The sequence below is a fragment of the Acipenser ruthenus genome, chromosome 33 (genome assembly GCF_902713425.1).
Source record: "Acipenser ruthenus chromosome 33, fAciRut3.2 maternal haplotype, whole genome shotgun sequence".
NCBI classification, from domain to species: Eukaryota; Metazoa; Chordata; class Actinopteri; order Acipenseriformes; family Acipenseridae; genus Acipenser; species Acipenser ruthenus.
Window position 1 is genome coordinate 10,664,533 of NC_081221.1, and position 26,797 is coordinate 10,691,329.

General features: G+C 38.5%; 1 protein-coding gene across 1 annotated transcript in view; it reads right to left on the reverse strand.

The window, feature by feature from the left end:
- Positions 1-1,737: 1,737 nt before the first annotated feature.
- Positions 1,738-26,797, reverse strand: part of asic2 (acid-sensing (proton-gated) ion channel 2) — a 287,152-nt gene continuing 262,092 nt past the window's right edge. The window contains exons 6-10 of the mRNA XM_034055630.3: positions 17,819-17,972; positions 10,124-10,215; positions 9,392-9,471; positions 8,751-8,819; positions 1,738-2,391 (exon numbers count right to left, since the gene is read on the reverse strand). Of these exons, the coding sequence (XP_033911521.2) occupies positions 2,290-2,391; positions 8,751-8,819; positions 9,392-9,471; positions 10,124-10,215; positions 17,819-17,972 (497 nt within the window). The 3' untranslated portion in view covers positions 1,738-2,289. The remainder of the gene's footprint in view (positions 2,392-8,750; positions 8,820-9,391; positions 9,472-10,123; positions 10,216-17,818; positions 17,973-26,797) is intronic.

The window sequence follows — 26,797 nt, forward strand, 5'->3', positions numbered from 1 at the left end:
TTATTCGCTCTATACCCCCACATCATCAGGAAATTGTCTTATAATTATGTCAGCTTGAAGCAATACAATCAAGTGTCAGATGTACTGGACTCTTACCTCTACATGACTTACCTCTAAATTTGCATTGCACACACTGTACCTTGCCTAACAAGGCTTATTTTTCACAGTAATTACACAGGGGTGATGGCATTTTTTTGTTTTGTTTTGTTTTTTTAAGAACATTGAGGTTCTTCATCTTCATCATGTCTCCATCTGGTTGATGCCATTTTCACAATCCCATAGCACTTACAGATTCACTTCTGACACACATTTTTGGATGCACAAGGTAATTAACCAATCAGAGCTCAAAACAAACATATAGAGGTGGGGGCATACGCATATGTTGTTCTATATGGCATACTTTAGTGCCTTCATGTTTTCGATTCTGTACAAATTATCTTATCCCTACAATCATTTTTGTAGCCTTGACTTGTACATTTGTACACAATTGACTTGTACATTGATTTTTACAGCAATATAACAAAATACTGCAAGTCAGTCTCTGAGCTTTCCAATAACTTTTAGGAGGCTGGAGGTTGTTACTGAGTTTTGTTGTCCCGGTAGCTGTATGGGAATGTGGAAATGCCAGAGAAATGAGAAGTTCTGGCTTGGATTTTGACCAAAACTAAAGATCACCAGCATATAACTTCAGTCTTAACTGGTCTTCTCTGACTCCATATTGTGCATCAGATTGATATGTTGAATTTTTTTTACTAATTTTGTGCTGTGCATGGCCTTGTTCCTGCTTACCTACAGGAGCAAATATCAGACCTATACTCAATGTATCTCCTAGCAGTCTGCAATGGGTGGTCTTCTTTCGGTGCATACAGCTCCACTGAGAACTCAAGGGGAACAGGGATGTAGCTACTATGCACCACCAGTTTTAAATACATCTGAAAAAGTATTTTTCTGACCTGTCATATTGTAAATAACTGCTATGCACTTTTGGATGTTTGCATTAAAGGTATTTTAGAAATGTAAGTTGTACCTATTGTAAATGTATATCAATACAATTTAACAGCTGGTGGCTTCAAATAAAATATATATACCTGCTGTAATTAACTGTGGCTGTGCTTAGGCAGCTACCTTCTTCACCAGTGACATCCTTCATGATTATACCCCAAACTTACCATAAGAACATAAGAAAGTTTACAAACGAGAGGAGGCCATTCGGCCCATCTTGCTCGTTTGGTTGTTAGTAGCTTATTGATCCCAGAATCTCATCAAGCAGCTTCTTGAAGGATCCCAGGGTGTCAGCTTCAACAACATTACTAGGGAGTTGGTTCCAGACCCTCACAATTCTCTGTGTAAAAAAGTGCCTCCTATTTTCTGTTCTGAATGCCCTTTTATTTAATCTCCATTTGTGACCCCTGGTCCTTTTTCTTTTTTCAGGTTGAAAAAGTCCCTTCTATAAATGTACTACTTGCTGGTCACTTTTTATTGTGTTTAGTGGGTACTTTCCAACAATTACAGTTAAACTAAATCTGGTAAACTAATGGTCCATAATCTCCATGCAAATTCAGTTGTGGAGCTCTTTTAGCTAGGCTAAACTATGTAGTGGCTTTGTATGCATGTCATTTAGAAACCTGTACCATTTGAAGTTTAACCCAGCACTCCATAGCTGAAAAGCCCTTCCTTAGTTTGACATGCCACACAACCTCACTTCCTAAGACAAAGCCAACAAAAGTGGGTCTTCACCAGACAATTCACCATATAGTTTAATGGATGAGGGAAGCCATACAGAATGAAAAGTTGACATACTGCAGCCCGTGCAGAGGGGCTTGTATTGGGTGGATTTTAAATACGTTGTTTCTGTTGAAGTGAGAATCACGAAGATAAACTCAACATAGTAAGCTATACATTGTCTCATCATAGAAAAGAACAGTATTCAAAATACTGACATGCAAGTGATTTTTTTTCTTTTACATTTGACAGTAGATGTAAATATGGGTGACTCATGAATTTTTTGTACATTACATTTAACAGAGATTATCAGAGAGTCTTAAGAAGAAGAAGAAGAAACGCAAAGTAGCAGTAGAACAGCTCCACGGTATGTTTACACTGCAATAAGTTCAATAGGTTCAAGTTAAAGGCGATTCTTTCTTGGTTTGGATGCATGTTTGAATGCATAGCTGTACTCTTCTATTAAGTTTTTCCTGGCGCTTGCAAACCTCAGCTTTGAGTTGGTCTGCCCTTGTGGTATCGCTCTGTGTTCAAGCCTTGGCAGTGGTGAGACTCCTTTCCTGGGTATCAGCATGCAATCTCCTCTAGGGTCCCCAGTGTTGTCTGAAGTGGCACGCTCACTGTGTGGCTTATGGTTTCTGAGTGGTTTGGCATGGGGTCGCAGGTACTCTGGTAAAGGAGATAAAGAATAAAGGTTACACCTAGTGCAACATTTTCATGCAACACACAAGGCTGTCATTAGTAAAATTGAACAATCCTAACTGAAATGGAAGTGATCTTAAAATGGTTGTCACAAATGATACTCAAATTGTCTTTACCTAAATTGAGATTAAAATGTACTCCATTCACTTTGAAGATAAATGAATTATGGTCATTCAAGACTAGTGCTAATTGGGATCTAGGGAACAATCCACATGTTAGTTCAAAGGAATCATCCATAGCACAGTGCTATAATAGATGTGTAGAAAAACACAATTGATCAGTTCTGTTGTGATCCAAACACTTCCCACACATTTAACCAAAAAAGTGTATTTGAGATTTGACTTTCAAAACAAGGTTTAATAGTAATATTAATACACAGGGTGGTACTGTATAACGGAAGTTGGCCAATTTGGAATACTGCATTGAAAATATCACTCCTAACCAGATTTAAAGATGCCATCAGTCAATGGTGTTAACCTCCTGACAGTTCTTGGTTAATTATTTAATGATACCTATAAAACCTGGGGGACTCCGGACCTTGAGGACTGAATATGCACCCTATGTGGGAGAAAAGGTAAAGCCAAACAGCTTTAGGAAAAGGTCAAATAAAAGTGACATGTACTGTATGACTGTGGACAACACAAATCTGTGCAAGCTACACTACATTAGTTAAGGATGTGCAAAAGTATCATGTTGATTCTTAAAAGTAGTTGTATAAAGTGAAAGAACAAAAAATATAACTGCAGATTTCTCATATAGAAGGTGACAATTATAAAACAGTATTGTAAATTGTTTAACACTAGAATGACCACATTTATAGGCATACTAAAAACAAGCATGACTGGTCAATTTGACCGGCGTATTAAAAACAACATACATATTATAATGAAAGGACAAACAATTGAATATAAGTCGTAGCTTTATTCAGGAACGTCATATAAAGCATCTACACAACCAAAACATTGTAAATAAACAGACATTTGAACAGAAATGTGTTTATATACAAACATATTACATAAAGCGCAACCTCAAAAAATGTGAAAAAATGAAATAAACAAATATTTGAAAATAAATTGGTGTATATACAGGTATATCATGTATTTACAAAACTGTACAACTGAAACGATAAATAAGTATCTTTTTTTTTTTAAATAAATGGGTTTATATTGCCTACATAACAAAGTGCATATACGCAACCAAAGCTATGTGTTTATAGACATACTATAATCAAAATTACATGAATAAATAAACATTTGAACAGGGCTTAATTTACAGTCATTTACAAAGTCCAAGTGCTGGCACAAATGACAAAGATCCTGCGCTTTTCAAAATATGCAGTGCACTTACCGCAGACAGTCTTTGCGCATTTGGCACAGCTATCAACAGTAACACAGGCTTCTGGCACCAAATGCTCCACGGGCATATACTAGTACAATGGAAGCTTCTGATTCCTCCAAGGGCATTGACCAGGGATCATCTTGTAGTTGTCAGTGGGCTTCATGATTGCTTCTTTTCCCACAGGATCTCCTGCGCCCTCAGTGTCACTGCTGCTGGAAGATTCATCTTCGCAAACCCAGTCTGCTTCAGAGCCAGATTTGTCATTGTCCATCTCTACTGTGTCAAAATAGTTGTTTGGTAAAATTTGCAGTAATTCCAAACACTGTTTCGCTGTCCTGCGTCTTCCACGATCCATTTTCAATGTGTATTGGGGTAACAATTAATTTCTTAGAAAAACAAGTGGCTTATAGTAACCACAGTGCAGACAGACAGCCTGCCGCTGTGAGCTGTCAAGGCTGATTGATGGGCTATCAGGAGGCTCATTGAAACAATAGAAAAGCCAGAAAACCACTCACTTGAGGAATGCAGACTGATATAATCAAACTTCACCGCATGGCGGCCAGTCCCGACTGATAAATACAAATAATACCGCAACATTTAATTATTATAATATGTTTTATATGTATCGGTCCATTTGACCACTCCTGGTCGGAATAGGTATGACAGTATTTTATCTCGCTAATTTTTGCAGCTATGCGATTCTTTCTTTGTCAGGGTAATTAGTACATATATTTAGGAAAAGTCGGGAAAGCATAACTCCTTATCTTAAACACACGCACCACAATTTAAATTTCAATTCCAAAATGCCTTTGATGGAGGAGGAGTCATTTAGATGAATAATTCCTTGTCTTGTGTTGAGAATGAAATTATAAAGCAAGACAATCTTTTTTTTATTATTATTATTTTTTTTTGGCTGTGGTAAAAAAAAAACACACACACACACACAATTGAGAATCTATAACAGGCATATTTGGGTTTGTTTTTTTGTATGGTTTTAATTGGCTTAAAAAAAATAAAAAAAAACTTCTCAATGTTAGTATTTTTTTATTTGTTAATACAGTAGTAATATTGTAAAGGTTAATGCAAGTTTATTTATAAATTCATGGAGTATAGTGATACACGAGGATACATGTGTCTTTTTAACTGTCTTTAAACGTCAAATAATTATTGTTGAAATAGCCTATACAATAACGTCTTCTCATTTTTGGAAGTGGTTAAGAGCAGGCAGGAGGTGAATTGAAAATAATGTATAAAAGGCTTTATTTTAAAATAAAAACGCCAATGTTCTTTAACCTAAAATCATATACTTACCTGTTCTTACAGAACATAATCCTAATGGATTAATGCATTATTTGCCACAATAATCCTGAATAAAATATACCAAGCATCAAAAGAAACTTATCACTATTATAACACATTTATTATTTTTTTTTTAAAAAGGTATATAAATGATGGACATTGACAAAATATTTTTGGTTTCTTTTTAATCACTCGATCATTCATCCTTGACCATGACACGCTTGAGTGACTATGACTGAAGCATATGCACTTAATCACCTAATTAGTGAGACAGTTGATTGGACACTGGATATGGAGTGATTTCAGCTGTTGAATTGTAAGCTTGAATAAAAGCAAAAAAAACAATATGCCACATCTGTCAAGAGAGCAGCGCCTTTGTGCAGTCGACATGTTGGAGGCTGGATTAGGGGAAGCGTACTGTGGCTCACTGTCTTGGGTGCGCACAGCTAGCAATTTCAAACCTGGAGAGACGGTATAACCAGACACACTCTGTCAATGACAGGCCACAAACTGGGAGACCAAGAGTCACAACACCTGCCCAAAACTGACAGATCATTTTGCAGCATCTTCATGATGTCAGTTTTTAATCTGCACAATAAAAAGTCACAGCACCTGCTCTAAAACAGAGTTTGTCATTTTTCGATCACATTTAGTGAATTTTATCCAAATATAAGTGATACATCAATATTAGTAATAGAGACTTGAGTCATATAATGTTCCATACACATATACTATTTAAGGTGTTTAAAATAGTTAATTGTCACTATAAGGGTAATTTTCAAAACATTTTGTTCTTGTACAACATTTGCTCCACTTTCTCTCCTCAGGCCAAATATTTTTCTAAAAAGCTTTCAAACCCCCCCTGTATATGTGCATGTAGGTTATGATTTAATATGACTATAGTTATAATATAGTGGTATTTTGTAGGGTCAAGGAATAGAAAAAAAGAAAAGGCCATCAGTGAGACCAGAGAGAGGATACATCTGAGAGAGAGCAGGAGAGAGAGAGAGAGAGAGAAAGACAGAGAGGACAGTAAAGGAAATGAGCAAAATTAAAACAAAACTGACAGCATGAGGAGGTTCTTGGTGCCAAAATAAGTAAGCAAAGAATCTGCAAGCTCTTCTTCAGGTGAATGCAGTCAGAGGCAGAGAAAAAGAAGTAGAGAGGAGATTTCAGACAATGAATCATGTCCTTTTGATGCAGAATTACTTGAGGATATTATTGAAAATCCCAGTGATTCTGCAAGTGATTGTCTTTTGGACAGTGAGTGTGATGATGAAACTGTTCCAACTGGACCAGCAGTGGTCCCACCAGATACTGAGACTCCTGTCACAACTGGACCACAGGGTATGTTTTATCATATTTTAACATTAAAGCAATTAAACAAAATAACATATTTATCCATACAATCTTATGTTTTACATACTGTATTGATGCATGGTTAACAGTATTATTATTATTATTATTCTCTCTCTCATATATATATATATATATATATATATATATATATATATATATATATATATATATATATATTTATATATATATATATATATATATATATATATATATATATATATATATATATATATATATACTGAATGTACACTTGCTACTTTATATATCAAAGAAGACAGTTGAGTTGTAGAGAGTTAATATCTCAAATTGTTTTGGGCATTGTATTTTTGACATGCTTTAATAACATTAGTCTTGCGCAAAACTAGTAAATATGTGTTTAATGTCATCACGTTACATAAATAGAAGCATTATATATTAATTATTATTATTATTTTAGATATTTCAAGATTCAGAAATGAAGAACCAATGATCTGTCGATCTCACTCGGCCACTGAATGGTTTTCTCGGCTTTTTTCCGGAGAAAAAAACGACTAGAGACCTGTTTTTTGCATCTTTTTGATGATGTCGGACAGGGTCTGACATTGGACCGGAAAGGGAAAATTGCAATGTCGGACCAGGTCCGACATAGGACCGCAAAGGGTTAAGCCAGTTTCACTGGTTAATCTTCTGAACTGTCATTCAGCCCATGTGCCTGCTGCGGCCAGGGAAGGCCCATTGAGTTGGGTTATGGTCAGGGTATGGTCCAGGTTAATGAAGGTTGTTAAGTGCACTCGTCCCCTTTCAGTTCTCTCTACATACATGTGGACTCCTGGTTTCCTACCAAGATTGGATACCCCCCACTGTGATGACTGACAGAAGAAAGGAATCAAAAGAATAGCAGATATATTTCAAGAAAATACACTTTGATCATTTCAATAAATATGTACGCAAAATGAAATAACCTCCAGTGGTTTCTTTAAATACATACACTATACAGTCAAAAGGAATGGTAGCCTAATTGTGTAGACAATCCACCTTATATAGAATAATTATTTCTTAAAAATGAGGGCTCTTCTAAATTTGTATCTAGATTTTATTATTTATTTCTTAGCAGACGCCCCTATCCAGGGCAACTTACAATTGTTACAGGATATCACATTATTTTTTACATACAATTACCCATTTATACAGTTGGGTTTTTACTGGAGCAATCTAGGTAAAGTACCTTGCTCAAAGGTACAGCAGCAGTGTCCTCCACCTGGGATTGAACCCACAACCCTCTGGTCAAGAGTCCAGAGCCCTAACCACTACTCCACACTGCTGCCCCTTTTAGGCAATGTTATATATCAATAAGGAGGACTCCCTGGTGTCCCTTTGTGAGACCTGGGCCAGAGCCCTTAATTGTATTAATGACAAAGAAATATGGGATACAATTATAGCCTTGCCTTCTGATATCTCTGTTTGCGACAGGTTTAAAGAAATGCAATTTAATTTCGTTCACAGGGTGTATATCTCTCAGTATGGGAACAGTACATTTAATAAAGCTGATTCTCCCGTTTGTCAAAAAAGTAAAAGCCAGTTAAGTACTTTTCTACATTGTGTATGGGAGTGCCAACATAGATCTGCTTTTTTGGAGGCAATGTATTGCAGGATTTCCTTTTTATTTAATATACCTTTACATAAAAAAAAAAAACCTTTATTGTGCATATTGGGTGTAGTACCTGAGTGCTTAACGAGTATGCTGGAGTAATCCAGACCCTTCTGATGCTGGTCAGGAAAACTATGCTCAAATGGATCGGGGAAGAACCACCTTCTATTATGCTGTGGGGAGTGCAGGTTCACATGGGTTAGTCGTCAGAGACTGTTTCTCCTCATTGTGCTCCAGTGAACACTACTAGCCAGGCACCTTGTGAGCTAAAGCTCAAGCTCCTAGGTGTAAAGAAGCAATTAACTTATTGTAGGATTGGTGGACGCCACTGACCCTGTTGTTGTGCAGAATTGCTGTGGTGAGGGGATGTAATTGGGCATAACAAAATAATTGGGCACTCTAAATTAGAAAAAAATAAATAAAGTGTCCCAGTAATTTTGCTTTTTGTTATATTTGGCAAATTCAATATTCATGGTTTTTAAACCTTTTTTGACAAATGCATGTTTTTTACAGAAGTGTGCATACAAAACTGTGCAAAGTTTTTGAGCTGCACCATTTTATGTGTTTCACTTATTGCCTATGAGAAATGCCTAAATGATGATGCTGTTAAAAGCTAGCTTTGTATGCTAAGGCTGCACAGTAGCATTTTAAATGTAGGGGAATAGTGAGGTTCATTGCATTATATATTCAGTATATTTCTTACCACATTCTCGTCATGGCTTCCTTCTTCCTCCTCTTTGCTGAGAAAGTCTAATAACCTGTCTTTCATGACCTGACATAGATTTAAAGTAGTGATTAAAACATGATGACAAGGTACAGGCACAGTTACTGTATCTTACACTGAGTTTATGAGAACCCCTGTTGCTAAAGCAGGGTTAAGTAATAGGAGATGTCTGTGGCTGGGCGCAATTACCTTCTTTCACTTTAGAAATCAATATATTAGGAATCCTTTTAGATCCTGCTTACAGCTTAGCTAGATGGGAACTTTTCCCAACCCTCATACATGTAGTTTTGTTTCCATATATATATATATATATATATATATATATATATATATATATATATATATATAGATACACACACACACACACATATATATATATATATATATATATATATATATATATATATATATAAATGTTTATTTTACTCTTTTACTGCATGAAGTAAGGTTTGTATTTGCAACTTTATTCATTGTATAATGCTATGATGAAAATAAAAGGTAGAAAGTACTGTGAAACATCCCTCTTGGTAGCAGTGCTGCTTTTAATAAATCTAATTGTATCTAATGTATGTTTTCTAAAACAAGTCTAAATGAGACTAAATCTACCAGGGAATACTTACCTCGTACAGATAGTCAAACAGCTCTAGTATTGTGAGAATGCTAGCACCAATAAAAAGCCCCATCTGTCCGCCAATGTCCCCTGAAATAAAAACAGAATACAGATAATGATAATGATAAGAAACATACTGTATGTATGTATGTATGTTCATTTACTATGTGCACAGTCATGCCCTGTGGTTTCAAGGTCTTGGTTTATCGGTAGAGCACAGAGTTAGACACTCTAACCAGGAAGCCTTTTCAAACTGCACCGCTAAACTCTGGAACTCAAATTATGTTAAATCCTTCAGAATTATGAAGAAGACTGATTTGTTAAGGTTTTGTGTATTTTAATTTTAGTTTTGTGTTTTTTTTTAAATTTTATTCACAGTTTTTTGTAGCTCGCACTACAATTATGTAGGCGTGTGTAGAACAGAATATGACTTTTTGATTTTGGCATCTTTGCAACTGTTTGGGACAGTTTTTTGTAAGTAAGTAGTACTGTGTACTAAGTCATACCTTGTTTTTGTTGTGTTAATTGTAATTATAATTAGTCAGAACTCTGTAGCTTCGTAGGTCAGTATTAATTCAGTTCATGAATTACTTTTACTGAACAACAAATCAAATACATTCTTGCTTGAGATTTGGAAGAGGAAGTATTTGCTGGAAGATAATGTAAAAACTGATGTCTGGTAACCATGCTTCAATATTTGAATGCCCATTAGTGTTGCTTAGTAATGTGAACTCCTACTCACCGAGTAACCCAGCAACCTCGTATGCCTTCTTCTGCTCTATGGTCTCGTAGTTCAGAGCCTCAAAGAATACATCGAGAACCAAGACGTTGTCCCTGCAAAAAATAAATAAGGGCTAGGTCTGTGGATGGCACCTGAATGGCATTTTTAGAAAGGGGTCACACAGTTACATTGAGGTTTGTATTCTTGTAATACTGTATGTTCAGCTCAGCATGTCTGACATATTCTGTTATATAGAGTACAGTATGCATCTCAGTTGGCAACAAGCATTTGGATGAATATTAACTATCTCACTGCTTAACACTATAACAGACACAGCAGTCATTTTGACGGTTTGAGGTTTTCAAATTTAAATTACTCTGCGTGTCTGAAAGTTATGCAGTTGTCTGTGTATGGCTTTTCCTAAATACTTGTATTAAATACCCTGATGGCATTTGAAAAGCAGGATCACGAAAATAAGGAAGTTATAATCCCACCCACCAAGAATCACCAAAGCCGTCATTCTGACTGCCGTTTACAATACATGTTTTTATTTCGAATATAACCTACAGTATTCTATTTTATTTTTATATATAACAACATGCCTGTTGTTATCTCTACTGGACCTGGCAGCCATCAATTCCTTAGTTTTGTACAAGGAATGCACCAGAGAAAATATCAGGAGAGATTTCATCTTGAAGCTAGCCACAGCGCTTCGGCAGAAGCATTTCGATCAGAAAACTGCAAAGCAGCAGGCTGCAGCAGCTCAACCTGGATTCTGTGCTCCACCGAGTGACACATAGGCAAGAGAAAACATGTTAATTTTGTTTTAAATTAAAAACGACTTTTGTTTTTACAGTTTTGTACGTACATATACCTGTTTACACACTAGTTTCTTTTGAAATGTTTATTTTATTATAGTTTTTCATTTTTGGAAGTAGTAATTTATATGTGGTAAGTTAGAAAATACAGCGTTTCGGCTGTGCAGATGTTTGATATGATGTGCTTGAATAAAACCTTTGAGTTGTATCCGATACTTTTTCATTTTAATATTGATGTTGTTTAAAATGTAACTGTCATAATGACTGTCAGCAGCAGTTTTAGGTATGAGTATAACCATGGCGGTTTTAATCTTAAATAACACGCTGACAACAACTTAATGTCATTGCAAGGAATATGTGCACCTATTACTTACAAGCCGTGGATCAATCTCTGAACTAACCTTTGTCTCTTTCCATGTTTACAGCACAGGAAGCCCCGCAACCCAGCACCTCCCCCAAGTTTAATATTTATTTATCCTTAAAACCATTACTATTTTTACACACAGATGTTATCCAAAACAGGGAATGATAAAACAGCGTTGGTACAATTGTCCTTTGGTAACCAGGTAAGGGAACTGTCAGTGATGGAGTTCGTTGCCTAGTGAATTTCCCTCACCCTAAACATTTTCGTCCTTGAAAATCCGAGACAAGAAGTCGTCTGTTGTATTTTGAGTCCCGGACCTGCACTTCGCATTAAAATGATATGGCTGCATGGCCAGGTATCACGGATGATATGCGCAGTGGAGTCCAGCATCTGACTCAACCATTGAAGGGCACAATGGTCATTCTCCAAGGTAAAGTCCTTCCCTACCAGGCACTCTTTCTCCACAGTCGAAAATCTAGTTTCTCAAGGAAATAACTCCCGGCTGATATAAATCACTGAACGTTGGTCCCCAGGCTCTCCCTGCAGTAAAACCACACCCAGACCCTCAGCCGAGGCGTCACTCTGGACGGTGAAGGACTCGTCAAAGTCTGGACTTTTTAACACTGGCTCCTGGCACAAGCATTCCTTGAGATCGCGGAAAGCGTTCTCGCAGGACACAGTCCAATTGACCTTGTTGGGACTCGATTTTCTGATAAGGTCAGTGAGGACAGGAGCATGGGTGGAGAAATCAGGTATAAACCGCCTATACCATCCAACTAGGCCCAGAAATGACCTCACCTACCTTTTTGTCCTAGGGGCAATGCCGGCACGGATGGCATCTACCTTCTGCACATGTGGCTTGATAAGACTGGACAGCCTCAGGCGGCACAAATGCAGCCATTTAGGACCCAGACCCAGAGCTACAAGCTTGATATGCCATAAGATCCCCCGTGCTGCTCACAGCACTTGGGCAGTCTCCATGGATGGCCACTCAGGAGCTGTGTCAGGGTTTACAACCAGTCTCCTGGCCCAAAAAGGGGCTACTAGGAGCACATTGGCCTGGCTCTGTCTAATTTTCTCCAGACACAGCAGAAGCAAGGCAAGCGGTGGGAAGGGATATAACAGTTGCCTCTGCCACTGGTGTGCCAAGGCATCTGCCACCCGTGGGTCCCCACGTCACACTATGGAGAACCAGCGGGGACGTGGGTTGATTTCTCAGAGGCAAACAGATCTGCCTCCCAAACCTCTCCCAATAAGGCTTACCACCTCGGGGTGAACCTCCACTCTGAGGTGCTGGGACTCTCCTTGTGAGGAGGTCCGCCGCCCAGCTTATCACCCTGGGCAGGTGAACTGCCCGCAATGAAAGGAGGTTCTCGTGTGCTCAGAGTAAAGCTTGCGAGTCACGCGATGGAGACTGGGCAACCTGAGGCCTCCCTGGTGGTTGATGTAAGCCACCACTGTTGTGCTGTCTGTACGGACTCTGTTGAGCTAAAATAGGTCTAAACAGGTGGCTATTCTCTGCACTCTGCCGTCAGAGTGGACAGCATGGACCTGGAGCCCAAGCACACTCCTATAAAGGAGGCTGACTGAGAAGGCATGATCTGGCTCTTTACATGATTCACCGTAAGGCCCAACTGTTGAAGGTGTCCTGTAACAAGTTCTGTGTGGGTGTCTGCCTGTGCTGGAGACTGGGTACAAATGAGCCAGTCGTTCAAATAATTGAGTACTGCGTACCGCAGTTACTTCCTGTTTGCTGGTTTTATGGGGATGTGGAAATAGGCCACTTTGAGGTCCACCATGGGGAACCAGTAGCCTGGCCTGATTCTTCATCTCAGATACAGGTTGACCTGTCTGAGGCTGAGGATCGGTCTGAGGCCACCATCCCGCTTGGGCACTAGGAATTACCTGGAGTAGAACCCTTCCTCCAACTGGAGGGGGTCTGTCAGGTGAATAGCCCATTTTTGTAGCAGAGCTGCTACCTCCTGAGACACCACCGCAGCATCCTGTGGGTCCGTGACTGAAGTTACAGTGTTTGAACTGCAGTGAGCAGCCGGTCTGAACAGTAGTAAGCACCCAGATGTCCTTTGTGCAATGACATCAGTATTCTAGATGGCTCCCTGAAAAGGGGTCTTGGGCCTGTGGCTGCAAACCCCTAGGGCTGCTGCCCGGATTGTTGCTTGGCCTGAGACTTCTACCTGCACCAGGTGGTGGAACCAATTGCAGCTTCCGTGGCCGGTTCTGAACACCACCTCTTGCAGCAGGCGCAGCATGCGCAACCGGCTGTGCCAGTCTTGGAGGCTGCCGGTGCCTAAGGTGCCAGTTTGCTGCAGGTTTGCTCATTGGGGGTGGTTGCTTGGGAAGCATTTGCACCAGCTCCTTTGTGGATTTCTGCGCATGTTTAGAGCGCTGCAGCATCTCATCCACCACAGGAACGAGGGTATGTCTTTGCGTAATTGGGGCATCCAACAGCAGAGCTTTGTCCCTGTCAGCCACACGCGCCTGGGAAAGCCAAAGCTGCCTGCATGCGGCTACCAGCACAGCCAGGTTTCTACCTATAGTCTGCCAGTTCAGTTTTGATGAAGCAGGTTCTTATTAACCAGGTGCAGCTCATCCAGCTGATGTGGTGAGGGCCTGTGGCTGTCAGAAAGGGACCTCAGCAAATAGGACTGGTAGGCTACCAGAATGCTATTAAAGTTAAAATCTGCGCTCGTAGCCCCTTGGGACCTCAAAAGGGGACACGCGGGGCAGGCAGAGCCGAACATTCACTCAGTAACCCTGCGAGCACCGTTCCTTGGTGGGAAACTGCTGTCCAGAGCTTTTCCATCTGCTCCGAGTCCGCCGATCGCTTGGAACGGTGACGACTCTTCCTCTTCCTCGGAGGAGGATGAGGAAGACTATGAGGACGGCTTCCTACGTGGGCTACTTTCCCAGATGTGTCGTCCGCTCTCCCTTGGAGTTAGGAATGCACGGCGCTCTGTATAATGTTAATTATGGCTGTAGTAATTGTGTTTTTTTACTTGAATCTTTTATTGCACTGGTTGCTTCTTTGTTTACTTTTAGATAGTAGAGTTGGCACTGTTTTTCTTTATTTGATTTTCTTATTTTATTTTGACTATCTGATAAATGATTATGCACAAATGTTGGTAGTTTTGCTTGATTATATGTTGTTGTTGACCTATTGTACCCATTCTATTTATTGCTAAATCAAAATTAAACGCTGTTACTGGCAAAACCACTAATTTAGTACTCACATGAGACTGAGGGAAGCATGCTTGTTAGAATTAACTACCAACCCACGTAATGGCGCTGCAGAGCTGCCAACAAAACAACATCAAGATGCTGTGGGAGGGATTGCAAGCAATCACAAGCAAAGCAGCCTCTTGGTCCTGCACAGCGCTGCTGAACCCAACAGCTGCTCTCACTACACGTGTGCAGCAGCACGCATTGCAGACACGCCTGTGCTTAGTGTCTGTGAAAACAGAAAAATACAAAGAGAAAATAAATATTTCTCTTATACAAAATCCAGTTTAATAACAATTACTTTATTTATACAAACCATCTCGTAATTTTGGCTGAAGCCAAAACGAGAACAAAATAACTGAGAGAGCACAAAGACAGCTGACTTACGTTGCTTGATGCCCGGCAAGAGCCGATTCAAGCCGTCGGCTTCAGGAGGGGCACAAGGCCGCAGTGGGACGTAACAAACAACAGGCTGTAGTGCACAATATATGCGGAATTAATTATGTAAATTACATAACACAATAATTACTCCTTGTCAGGTCAGTCTTGAAGGAAAAATGACGCTGAGGTCTGAAAGTGCTGTCATTTTATGCCCTCTGGGGCAGGCCATGACTGTGTCACAGGCTCTGCGAGCAGCTTTGACATATTTTATTCAGGTTTCGTGTCTTTAGGAAATAAATACCCATCCGGTAATGGTTACATTTTGTTCTTGAAAGGGAAATGGCTCAAACTGTTACAAAAGCCAAACTAAAAATAAGACTTCAAGCTAATTTTGACAGTTCTTTACAGAATTGTAATATAAATATCTAATTCACCAATGTAAAACAATGCTTTATTTTATTTATTTATTTATTTATTTATTTATTTATTTATTTATTTAATGTAGTAGTCACCAATTAGTTTTTGGTTGTAGTTTTCTCCCCAGTTTAATAGTGTCCAATTATTTTTGTTTAGCTCAACTCACTACTACCACCCCCGCGCTGACTCGAGAGCGGCGAAGACGAGCACGCGCTGTCCTCCGAAGCATATGCTATCAGGCGACCGCTTTTTTTTCACACTGCAGACTCACCATACAGCCACCCAGAGCTACAGCACCGCCTCCTGGGAGCTCTCGTCCTCGGTCTGCAATCGACGACGTCCAGACTATAGGGCGCACCCTGCACTCTACGCAAGTGCTTTTACTGGATGCACCACTCGGGAACCCCTAACAGTGCTTTATATATAAGGCTTTATAATGCTATGGTCGTGAGAGCCATACTTAAAAGAGACTATGCTACTTCAGTTTTGTTTAAGAACAAGAATGAAAGTGCTAGCTAGTGGAATGGCATTATGGGGTAAATTGGTGCCACAACCATGCCGTCTTATAGTTTTTCCTTATAACTATATATACAATATGGTTGTGTAGTAGAAGGCAGTTTGCCAAACTGAAGGTATCAGAATTATAGAATTCCAAAGTTGAAGAAGTTAATACAATTTATGTCTGAATTCCGTTAAGACAATTGCTTTAGATCTAGGTTTGCCAGCTGGTCGGTTTTTGTATTGTCGTGCCGGTTGCCGGTAAAAAGTTGAATGTGGCATTTTTTTCTCTCATTTTTTTCTCTGCATATCATACTGGGATGCATATAGTTATGTATTTTTTCTGCCCATCTAAAGCTTACAGCAGTATACCTACCCAATTTAATACTTTTGTGTAAAATGGTTCTCTAAAACATTTTAGTAATAATTAGCTATAGCTGGCATTGGGGCCCTTTTTGTTGGTGGGGGGCAGTGGCTGTTTTGTTTTTGGGGATCGGAAGCCCTGTTTTGACCCGCCTGCCAATCATGGTGATTACACAAAGAGTGAGGGTGTGTCGCGAGGACCTCTTTCATTGGTTGGGGGGCGGGTCTTGGGGGGACGGTCGATCCCATAAACATGACACTCTCTTGTTCTTGTGGTGAGCCCTTACAGGATACAACCCGGAAAATGCTCTGGCTGGAGAGTAGGAATAAAGAAGATGAAGGAAATTGTACGAGTGTTACAGCAGCAGGTGGCAGCGGAGAGAAAGAAAAGCAGCAGATGCGACTGGAAAAGACGGCAGCTTTAAGTATTGTGTTTACGTTCCCATACGGGGCATGTACTGTCCTTGGGACGTTCTATAGATTAGCTCATGGGGAATCTGGGCAATGCCATGACAGTGAGTAGTGAGGAATAGGGGAGCGTCATTTGAACTTGTACCTTGCAGACTAGCGAAGGTAGCAAGACCCTATGTATAGCAGCACTTTGATTTGTAGTTTTGTGTACAGTGTTTTATTTTTATTTTTCCTTTCTTCATTTTGTTTTGACATTCATGTTCAACCTTTCTGCCACTTTCATGTTCTTAAAGAACTGTGACCAAAAATAACAATGAAAAGAAAACTACTATTGTTGATAATGAACTAAGGCAATTAGAATGGCTTTCAAATAAACTACAGTTTGAAACCAGAAACAGTGCCCTGTACAAATGCTCTCTGGATTTGCAACGTGACTGATTAGGTCTAACAACAGTTACACTTCATCATTTTTTGTAGTTTAAAGTATCGGTTCACTATAAGCAGAAGTAAGTTGCGGTGAAAAATATAAATATATATGTTGTTTTCTTTTAATAAATATACTTCATAATTCAGACTTTTGTCAATGCAGTTTATACTTTAAAGTCCTATTTTTCAGAATGCAGAATTCAGAATTTTTAAGCTCGACCTAATTTTGGATATTTGCTTTTAATAAAATCTGTTAGGAATGAATTACTTCACACAGATAGGGTTTATATAATTTCCAGAGCAGCACTACGTTTATCATTAAGCCCTCTCATTAATGTTAAAGTGCTGCTGAGAGATTTTTACAAGCAACACATACAAATACTGTGGTTAATTCGCAACTTACATGTGCTTCAAAAGGAAATGCACCTTTGACATCATCCACCAAAGCCTATTAATGCTGTCACCTTTAAACGTGTAAACTCCTTTGTTAGTACTATGAATAAACTTTTAGAAAATCCTTATCTCAGTTTTTATTTTTTTATTAGTTGAATTGCATTGCAATTAAATTCAATGACATCCCTATCCATTATTGAACAGCCTTTAAATGTGTAATGCATTGAATGCATCAATGTATCTTGTTGTGTCATTTTAGAAACTACAGCCTCCACACAGCACCACACTGGGCAGTGTTAGCATTAAATAATTACTCATATTTATCATAGTTTCCCTTATTTGGTACTTTACAAAATCCACTAGATGTTTGTCACTTTTGGTGCTAATTAGCTTCCATATACTTACGAGATGTACTTTTCCGTCTTGTTAAATTTCTTCTCCAGATATCGTGCAGAAGTCTTGCTGGGAATTTTTACCATCGAGAGCTCTTTGTTGTACCTTGTTAGGTTGCAAGGGGTCCTACAGACACAGTAATTGCTATTCTTCTCCGTAAGCATGGCTGAAAGAAAGACGAGAGAGCTTTTAAAGTTGTTATCCTTCCTCCAGGAAACAGATGAGTGCTTTTATGTGTGTTTCTTTAGATGTCTTTATCCAGCCTCATTTCTGTATACTGGGGTGCTTAATACTGTGACCTTGGTAAAAAAAAAAAAAGCCCTGCAGAGTTAATAATCATACAAATCAATAGTATATGTTTGATTTAGATTTTACTATTTATATTATACTATGTATACACATTAAAGTGCTTTATAAAAATGTAAATGTAATGATCATACACTACATGTTTCCTCATTCAATAAAAGGGAAATTTTTAAAACAGATAAACTTCAGTCATTCAATTTTAAATCCTGTAGTGGAGCACAAATGCATGGCGTGAACTTGCATATTAATCTCACTGCCACATGGAAGATGTATATTATTTCATATATAAAATCGTATTTATTTTGAATTTAAGGCACTCTCAAATTTAAGACACAGCCCAAATTTCTCAATGTCAACTTGGGGGGGAAAAAAATCAAATAAATATGCACTGAGGAGGAGAGTGTCTGCTCTGCAGGATAACTATTACGGAACCCTTCAACTGCCAGACGGATCCTGTGAAGGCGCTGCCCAGCCAGGACTGTCAGAAAGATCTGGAGTCGCCGGGAAGCCGAGCCTTCGGGAGCAACAGCAGTAGATTAGTTTAGGGGAAGTGGACTCCAACCAGTATAGAGAAGGTTTCGCAAAGTAGGTTCCTGGAGCTCTTTTTGTGCGGCTAGCGCTCGCTGTGTGTGGCAAACTTTTATTTATTAGCTTTGTTTTGTTTTATTTATAAAATCCTGTGCTAGGATTACCCTTGTTGGTACCCTAGTGTCGGGGCCTGTGATGTTTATTAAATCTGCACACCTGTGCGGCATGTCAACACTGACTCAGTTATTACTCAGTGATGACCCACGCAAGTAACATCCCCCTGTTACATGCTTTTTTGAAAATGGCGGCCTGTATGTCATGGATGATTCGATATCGGGCAGCGACTCTTTTGTTAGTCTTTTCTCGGCAGTCAGTCATTGTTGCTGTGTGTGTACTCAGGCAGTCACATCTTTTGTTTATATATACAGTCCTCCCTGGATTTAAGGCAGCCCTTTACATGTGTACTGCTGAACAGGTTATAAGGCTCCCATTGTCCCCATAATGCCATTTCTCTAGCACTTGTATTTTCATTAAAAAGGCAGAACTCAAACTGCAAACTTTCCTATGGCTCCTGACTACAGTGTTATAAAGGGGGAGCACTGTATAATAAATACTTTTATTCTAAATTATTTGTAAGTTCTATCAGACTAATACTGTATTCAGAGTAGAAAGAGAGTTTATGGTTGCTTAACAGAAGTACACTTGTTAGTGCATGTGGTGGGGTATCCCCATGCCTAAATACAAATATACATTTTAAATCACCCGTGCTACATAACCCACACTCCGTGCGACACTACATACATACATATAAACAGTAACACACCACATAAAACACAAAATACGCACCGGGGCGTGGTTACCCCACCACAGTGCACCATCGATTAATAGAACATTTATTATCTGTTAATGCACCAGTGGTATAAAGTTAAGTCAACAGTGGAAACATGAACTATAACTTCAGCCATGTCAGATATGACTAGAGCTTGTTGTGGAATTGATGGGAGAAGTGGTGCATGCCAGTCAACAATCAGAGACATAATCTTCCAGGTAACTGATGCTTTAGTAGGACAGGGCAAAGCCTACCACTTGAGTGTAACCTATACTCCCCACTGGACATATGTGACAGGGGCTGAGGCTGGGCTTGAACCAGTGACCTTGCACACCACAAGCTAGTGTTTAACCACTATGCAAAGATCCAGGCCTGTCTGCAATTGTGGTTATAGATCTTTTAACCTCATCTCATCGACAGGGACAATCTGTAACAGCAGTGCATCACACAACACTGCCTATTGATCAAATCACACCATAAGTAACATAAAAAATGTCAATGAAAATGAATGTACTAACTGAATATGTTCATTTATAGTACTAATTTGTCAATTGTAAGTAAAAAAAACACTTGTAAAGACATTGGAAATTCAACCAAGGAATGATGGGAACTCTGAAACAACAAGGTTCATACTAATTACAGAATATATATATATATATATATATATATATATATATATATATATATATATATATATTTTTTTTTTTTTTTTGCATGGCAACAAGTTCGAAAGCTGTACCCTATATTCACAAGACTTCAGCTGTGATGATCTTGTTTGTAACCTTGTGCTTTTCAGCCCCTTTTTAAAGGCATGTGGCCAGGGTCAATCAACACCTGGCCAATCAACACCTGGCCATTTAATTCAGGCAGGGAGGGGAATTCTGACCTCCCAGCCCTGCTATATCTAGCACACACTTTATTTGAAGAAAAGAAAAAACATTCACTTTTATTTACAAACCATCAAAAAACAATACATCATTTACATGTGCAGGGACTCAGAAACACCCTCACTTTTTAGGTGGCCAATGAGGCAGGCTGCACTTGCAATTATTGAACACAACCTATAAAATTATTGTAAACCCATTTCTTCTGTCGAAAACCCAAAGCAAATTAAAACACTTAATCTTCATCTTTATAGATATTACATATTTTTGTTATCTATATGGATTTACATGTTTCGCGGGACCGCTTGGCATGCTGACACGGTACAGCCAAAATGTGCTCCCTTGTACTGGAACGCTGGGCTTGTTCTTACATGCCGAGAATTTGGGCTTCATAATGTTTCTGTGTAGGCTAACATGTTGAAGGACTTTACGAGACTAACCAAATGTTTAAAACTAAAAGTTAATATCTTTAAAGAGGTTAAAATATTTATACATTCATTATTAGTATTCTAGTTTGTTTACATTTGTTAGCCTTGCGTTTCATCGAAGTTCAATTTAATGGAGCACTGTGCCTTTAAGAAATGAATAATTTGAAAAGAGGTATGTGACGTCACAGATGACGTGTGAATATGTCCATGGACTTAAAAAAAGTGTACCATCCGTAGTTAAAGAAGTCTTGTGCGTGTTTCGTTTAAGGGTGAAACAAACACAACATATATTATGATAATAATAGGAATAATACATATTGTCAGGTTTGCACATACTCTTTATTTATATATATATACTCTAAGCCCACTCTTAAACTCAGGGGAGACGTTCAGGAGGACATTAAGATGTTTCAGAATCCTGTAAGTGGATTGTTCGTGCACTGGGCTTGCAACGGATCCAGATGACTTTTAATAATCAAGAAATTCACACAGACTCATTCGATTTGAAGTTTTAACGAATCAGAGTAGTATTAGTAGCCCTTCGGTTTATTAACTACTAAAAATGGATTGAGTAGTTACAGACTACGTCGAATCCCAGCTGACAGACAATCTGGGCAGTCCAGTGCCTTAACAGTTGTTAGCATTAATACTTCAAATACATTGTATGGTTACAACATGTTTTGCCCTGAGGCTATGCATGCTAAAAACTAAAGATGCCCACCGCTAAGTCCTAAAACATCCATTATAACACTATCATAGACTAAAACATAAGTCATGTACCTTATAGCAATGCATCAATATAGGAGAGATATAGATTCCAAATAGTTCTTACCTCTCAAATTATATATGGAAGTGTAGAATATAAGGTAAGAACAGGAACTGTCTTCGAACACGACACCAACAGCAATCAGCTTGATCAGAGATCTTCAAAGCATGGATCACACAACTTGTAGTTAGCAAGTTGTTGATACTTGACTAAGATTTTACCTCGGTTTTTATAGAGTTTTTGCCTCTTACGTCAGAAGTTTCAATTAAGTCTTTAACATTAATCAGCCTTAACAGCTCCTGTCTCTCAAGTCAACAACATTCTCAAAACACCCGGCAACTCCCTCCATAAAATTTTTGAACTGATGGTACTGCAAAGAAGCAAGGGTTACCCAGATTAATTACCTTCTTTTTGGCAAGCCTACTATATGCTTTACACAGACTGGTACTATTCTGCCTTGACTATAGTTTTTACTTTAAGTTAATTTTTGCACTATATTCTCTTAGTTCCAATTTCTTATAAACCTTTTGCTAATACACTTAAAAAATCACAAACCACTATTTCCTTTAATTCAATTCTAACTGTCCCTACACTTTTTGCTATTTTTAAAGAGTTTGCTCTCCTTTGCTCCACTGGTTCGGAATGCCAAAGAGGCTTTATGTTTATTTTAGAGATCCTTGATAAGAAACAGGCTCCAAGCTTTCAGCATGCTAGCATGATTGTCCAGTAATGAACCTTCTACACAGATTCCATCCAATTCCACTAATAACATTGTTACTGGTTACAAAGAAATATTCTAAACAATAATACAGTAGATTAATAACAAGGTACATCATAGTATATTATTGTAAACTAACACAAAGAATATAGCATAATACATTTATAAGTAGGGTACTTCAACATCTTAGATTCTCCCATTGATGTCAAGCAAGTCAGCCCTGCTCCAGCAGGATTCAACTTCTCTCTCTGGTTCAGCTCTGAGCGGTTCTGTGAAGACCACTTACAGGATAAAGTAGCCATCTTTTCACATCACAGGTATGAGGGACAATAGCCTCCACTTGATTCCTGCAAAATATCTGGATACGTCTAGCAGGAATACCTTCTTCACATTCCAGTTTACCCAAATGTGCCCATCTTACAGTATTATCAGTTTCTGCTCTCAGTGAGTTTGTCAAAGCCACCACAGGTGTGTCTTTAAAAGCCTGATACCTGCAAAAACTTAAATCTTGTTATCAGAGCTTCCATCTCTACATTCTCATTCCCATCATCAGTGGTCAAAAACATTTTAACTGAATCTGGGACCATCATAGAACCGCACACCCTTGCAACCGAGGCCTTCCATGCAAAAGGATCTAATGACTTATAGCACAAAAGGGACGTGCCAGAACCATCTGTGACAATACACTAATATGTGATACTGTAAATTATTAATTTAAAATTATTGAGTGTTGTGTGCAAGTGTTCGATGAGGTCAGTGGAGCAATAGCTTTCGACAAGTTCGAAGTTGACTATAAAATCCGGTCCTGCGAAAGTCTTGCGATGTGATTTATAGCTGTAGATTTGGTCGGGCGATAGCAAACCACTCCCCCTTCTCAACCCACTTGTAGTCAACAAGCGATAGATGTTTTTAAAGGACGAAAAGGGCTTGTTTTTCTTCTGCAAGATTTAGCTTGGAATTTTTCTTGTGTTTTATTACCGCGAATGCTTTCGCGTCCTCGTTCCCTAAGTGCTAACTTTGATTTGGCCCTTAGTTTCTTTCTGCGAAGTGTAGCATTGAAATACCTGCAAGAAGCGCTCTGTACGTTTACATCACTAACAGCTTCAAATAGATTACCACCCATCCCAGTGTTTCAGCAATGCTGATATAGTGAATCAGTTTAAAGAGCAACAGCAGGTAAACTATGGTAAAAGAGTAGTAGCATATAACAAAACTGTACATAAACTTTCACAGTAAGTTTTAAAATATGCATGAAAATCCACATGCTTGAACTGTAAATCTTAAAATATTTATAATTCTGCCAAGGTGCCACCTCTTCAACTGCAAGATATAAAGTCGCTACTGTACTCCACCTTGAAGACTGGTAAACGGTTTCTGAATCTTTATGCCATTAACCTCTAGAATCCTCAACCTGGGGAATCTGGCAACACTGCACTTATCGGCAAACAGATTCTTCAGAGGGTGCTGCCTTAACTGTAATCTGGTTTCCATGGAAACATTTCCTAGACACAGTAGAAAACAGTAAGACAGAGAGACCTCCAGACATTATCTGAAGATTGAATATTAATGACAACAATTCCTGCCTTCAGGGTTCTAAGGTTATAATGTGATTAATTAATTCACTAAGTCAACAGTCACATCACCGTCTATTTCTCATATACATGAACAATAAGACCTGACACAGAGGACATTACCTTGGGTAAGGGTCCGAGACTGAGTCGAGGGGGCAATTGCATCTAAACAGTCCACAATGCTTGGTAATGCCTGATGTGGAGTAGCTCATTGCTTGTATGCTTCAGTGTTACAGCACAATTAATTATTATTTTTATTTAAACTGTATTCATTTTTTTTATGTATCCTTCCACATAAGCACTCTAAAATGAATGTTCTACAAAATATAGTCCTCCATTATAACAACGTTGCCTATGAGCAAAACAGCATACTTTTATTGGAATAAACTGAGAACACAGATCAGAAAAAAAGGATTGTGCAAGTGATAATAATAATAATAATAATAATAATAATAATAATAATAATAATAATAATAATAATAAGTCTTTTCCTTGGTAATTGATTTGAAAATTTTCAGATATTTAGCAGTTATTAAAATGGTTCTGGGAAAGTTGCCTTGTAATTGGACAGTAGAAGGAGTGTGCCCTTTAGAAGTGGTGCTACTTGCTGAAGATGGTGATTGACCGTATCCTGCAGCAGACAGTGCTTGACCAGGTTTTGCATTCCTCTTCGTTCACAGTCCAGTAACTTTTAATGCTACTATCACATCGATGACTAGTCACAGACATTATTTTCCTGCTTTGTAAACCAGTGTTGGGCAATAACTGGATTGCTGTGGACCTAATTGAATGATTTGATAAGCAACAGCCATACACATTTTTGCCATCATGTTACTGATTTCATTTTTTCCTAATGGCCTATTTTTATCATGCACATTGGTTGGATCTAGTCCGGTTTGTGGATAAAGATAGAAAGATGGCAGATTCTTCGGACATTTCATTATATATTTCTCGAGGAGGCAGTGTGGTCCAGTGGTTAAAGAAATAGGCCTGTAACCTGGAGGTCCCCGGTTCAAATCCCACCTCAGCCACTGACTCATTGTGTGACCCTGAGCAAGTCACTTAACCTCCTTGTGCTCCGTCTTTTGGGTGAGACGTAATTGTAAGTGACTCTGCAGCTGATGCATAGTTCACACACCCTCGTCTCTGTAAGTCGCCTTGGATAAAGGCGTCTGCTAAATAAACAAATAAAGTGACGTTGGGGCAGTTTAGATCATTGACACGTTATTAAAAAGGTTGAAATTTACTTTAAATTACATTTTGTTACAAATAAAATTGGTGGGTGATATTGTTTGTTTTGTTTTTGTGATGTGGTTGCAAACATTCTCAGGGTATATATTATGGATTATATCCCCCTAGCTCAGCCAATCAGAGTGCAGGGGATTTTTCCATTGAAGTATAAGGTGTCAGTTTATGTCTGTTGGGTTGCTGATTTGAGCATATAGTTATCAGCAATATTGCATTCTAAAGCAACTCAAAGGCTTTTATTTGTATTGAGAAATATGTATTATGTCTTAAAGTAGAATTCTTTAGTTCCCCCAGTTGAGATAAGGGGCCTGATTTATACATTTTCAAAACATTTACTGGTTGGAGAAAAAATGAATGCCAACACCTTTATAAACAGTTAGAGAAATGTTAAACAAATATTAAACCATACTTAATTCTTCATCAAAACAGACTTTGAAAACTTTAACGGCGTATGCTCCAAACACCTTTCATTTGGAGACAAGTTGTTTGCTTGTTTCAGTGCAATTCCAGAGCTAAATCAGATAAATGTGTCAGTGAACCAGTGGTGCATACTGAGTTCAGTTCCAAGCTAAGAGGCAAAACAAACCCTGTCGATATTTCCCTCCTTAGGCAAATCAGAGAAAATGAGATTGCAACGAGAGAGCTCACAGTCACAGTAGGAACTACGAGCTTTTCTTACTTCCAGGGGGCTCACAGTCTGCTCCGACTCAGGGCTGAGATTACGAGATGCATATTTCACATACGATGTAAGACCTACTGCACTGTAGCAAGTACTACCTACATGGTACAGGAATACATAGAAACACAAACTAAATATATATTTGGAACGGCTACTGAAATATATGGTTATCTATCTGTCTATCTATCTATCTATCTATCTATCTATCTATCTATCTATCTACCTATCTATCTATCTATCTAAGAAATAAATAATAAATCTATCCAGTATTTCTTTTATGTGGACTGTGTTTTCTCAACTCAGGTAAGTACATGATAGTCAATGTAAAGAAAATGACCCTCTCAGCGTCAATTGGCATTTCTCTAAAGGAAATAACATTTACTTTAAGTAAAGATACATGTTTTAATGACATCTGCTTTACCCCACAAAAATGTACATTAATCTACAAAAAACACAAAATGTAGGCAATTGAAGAATGCATTTAGGGGCCAATGTAAGGATATGTGCAAAGTGATTTGCAGCTGCAAAACACAGATATTGCTGCCAAAAACCGTGTTTAGCTGGCGTAAAGTGGGACTTTAGCTGTCATTAAAAATGTGGCGTATGCAAAGAATGGTTTTCACCTGACATTCTGCAACCACTATCAAATTAGCACTTTAATCCATTTAAATAGTATTGAAATGCATTTAAATGAAGAAAAGAATGAAATTGGGAGGGGCTCTGGAATACTAAGCGGGTGTCGCCATTATAATGAGATGTAAGGATTTAGCCTTGCACTTGGGCAATTGCTGACCCTCCAGAACCTTTGCACCTCCTCTTACAAGGTGCAAACCATTGTAGCAGCGAGCAATTACGAGCATTCCCATTCTGTATTGTCAAAGCACCTGTAAAATAAATGCAGATAATTCACTGTAAAGAACATATGAATTAAATTAGGGTAGTACAGGGAAAATCTTTAGCTTTTCACACAGCAGTGGTTCTTCGTAGCTATAAAAGCAATCCATTATCTACCACTTACACTGTACAGGGTTATT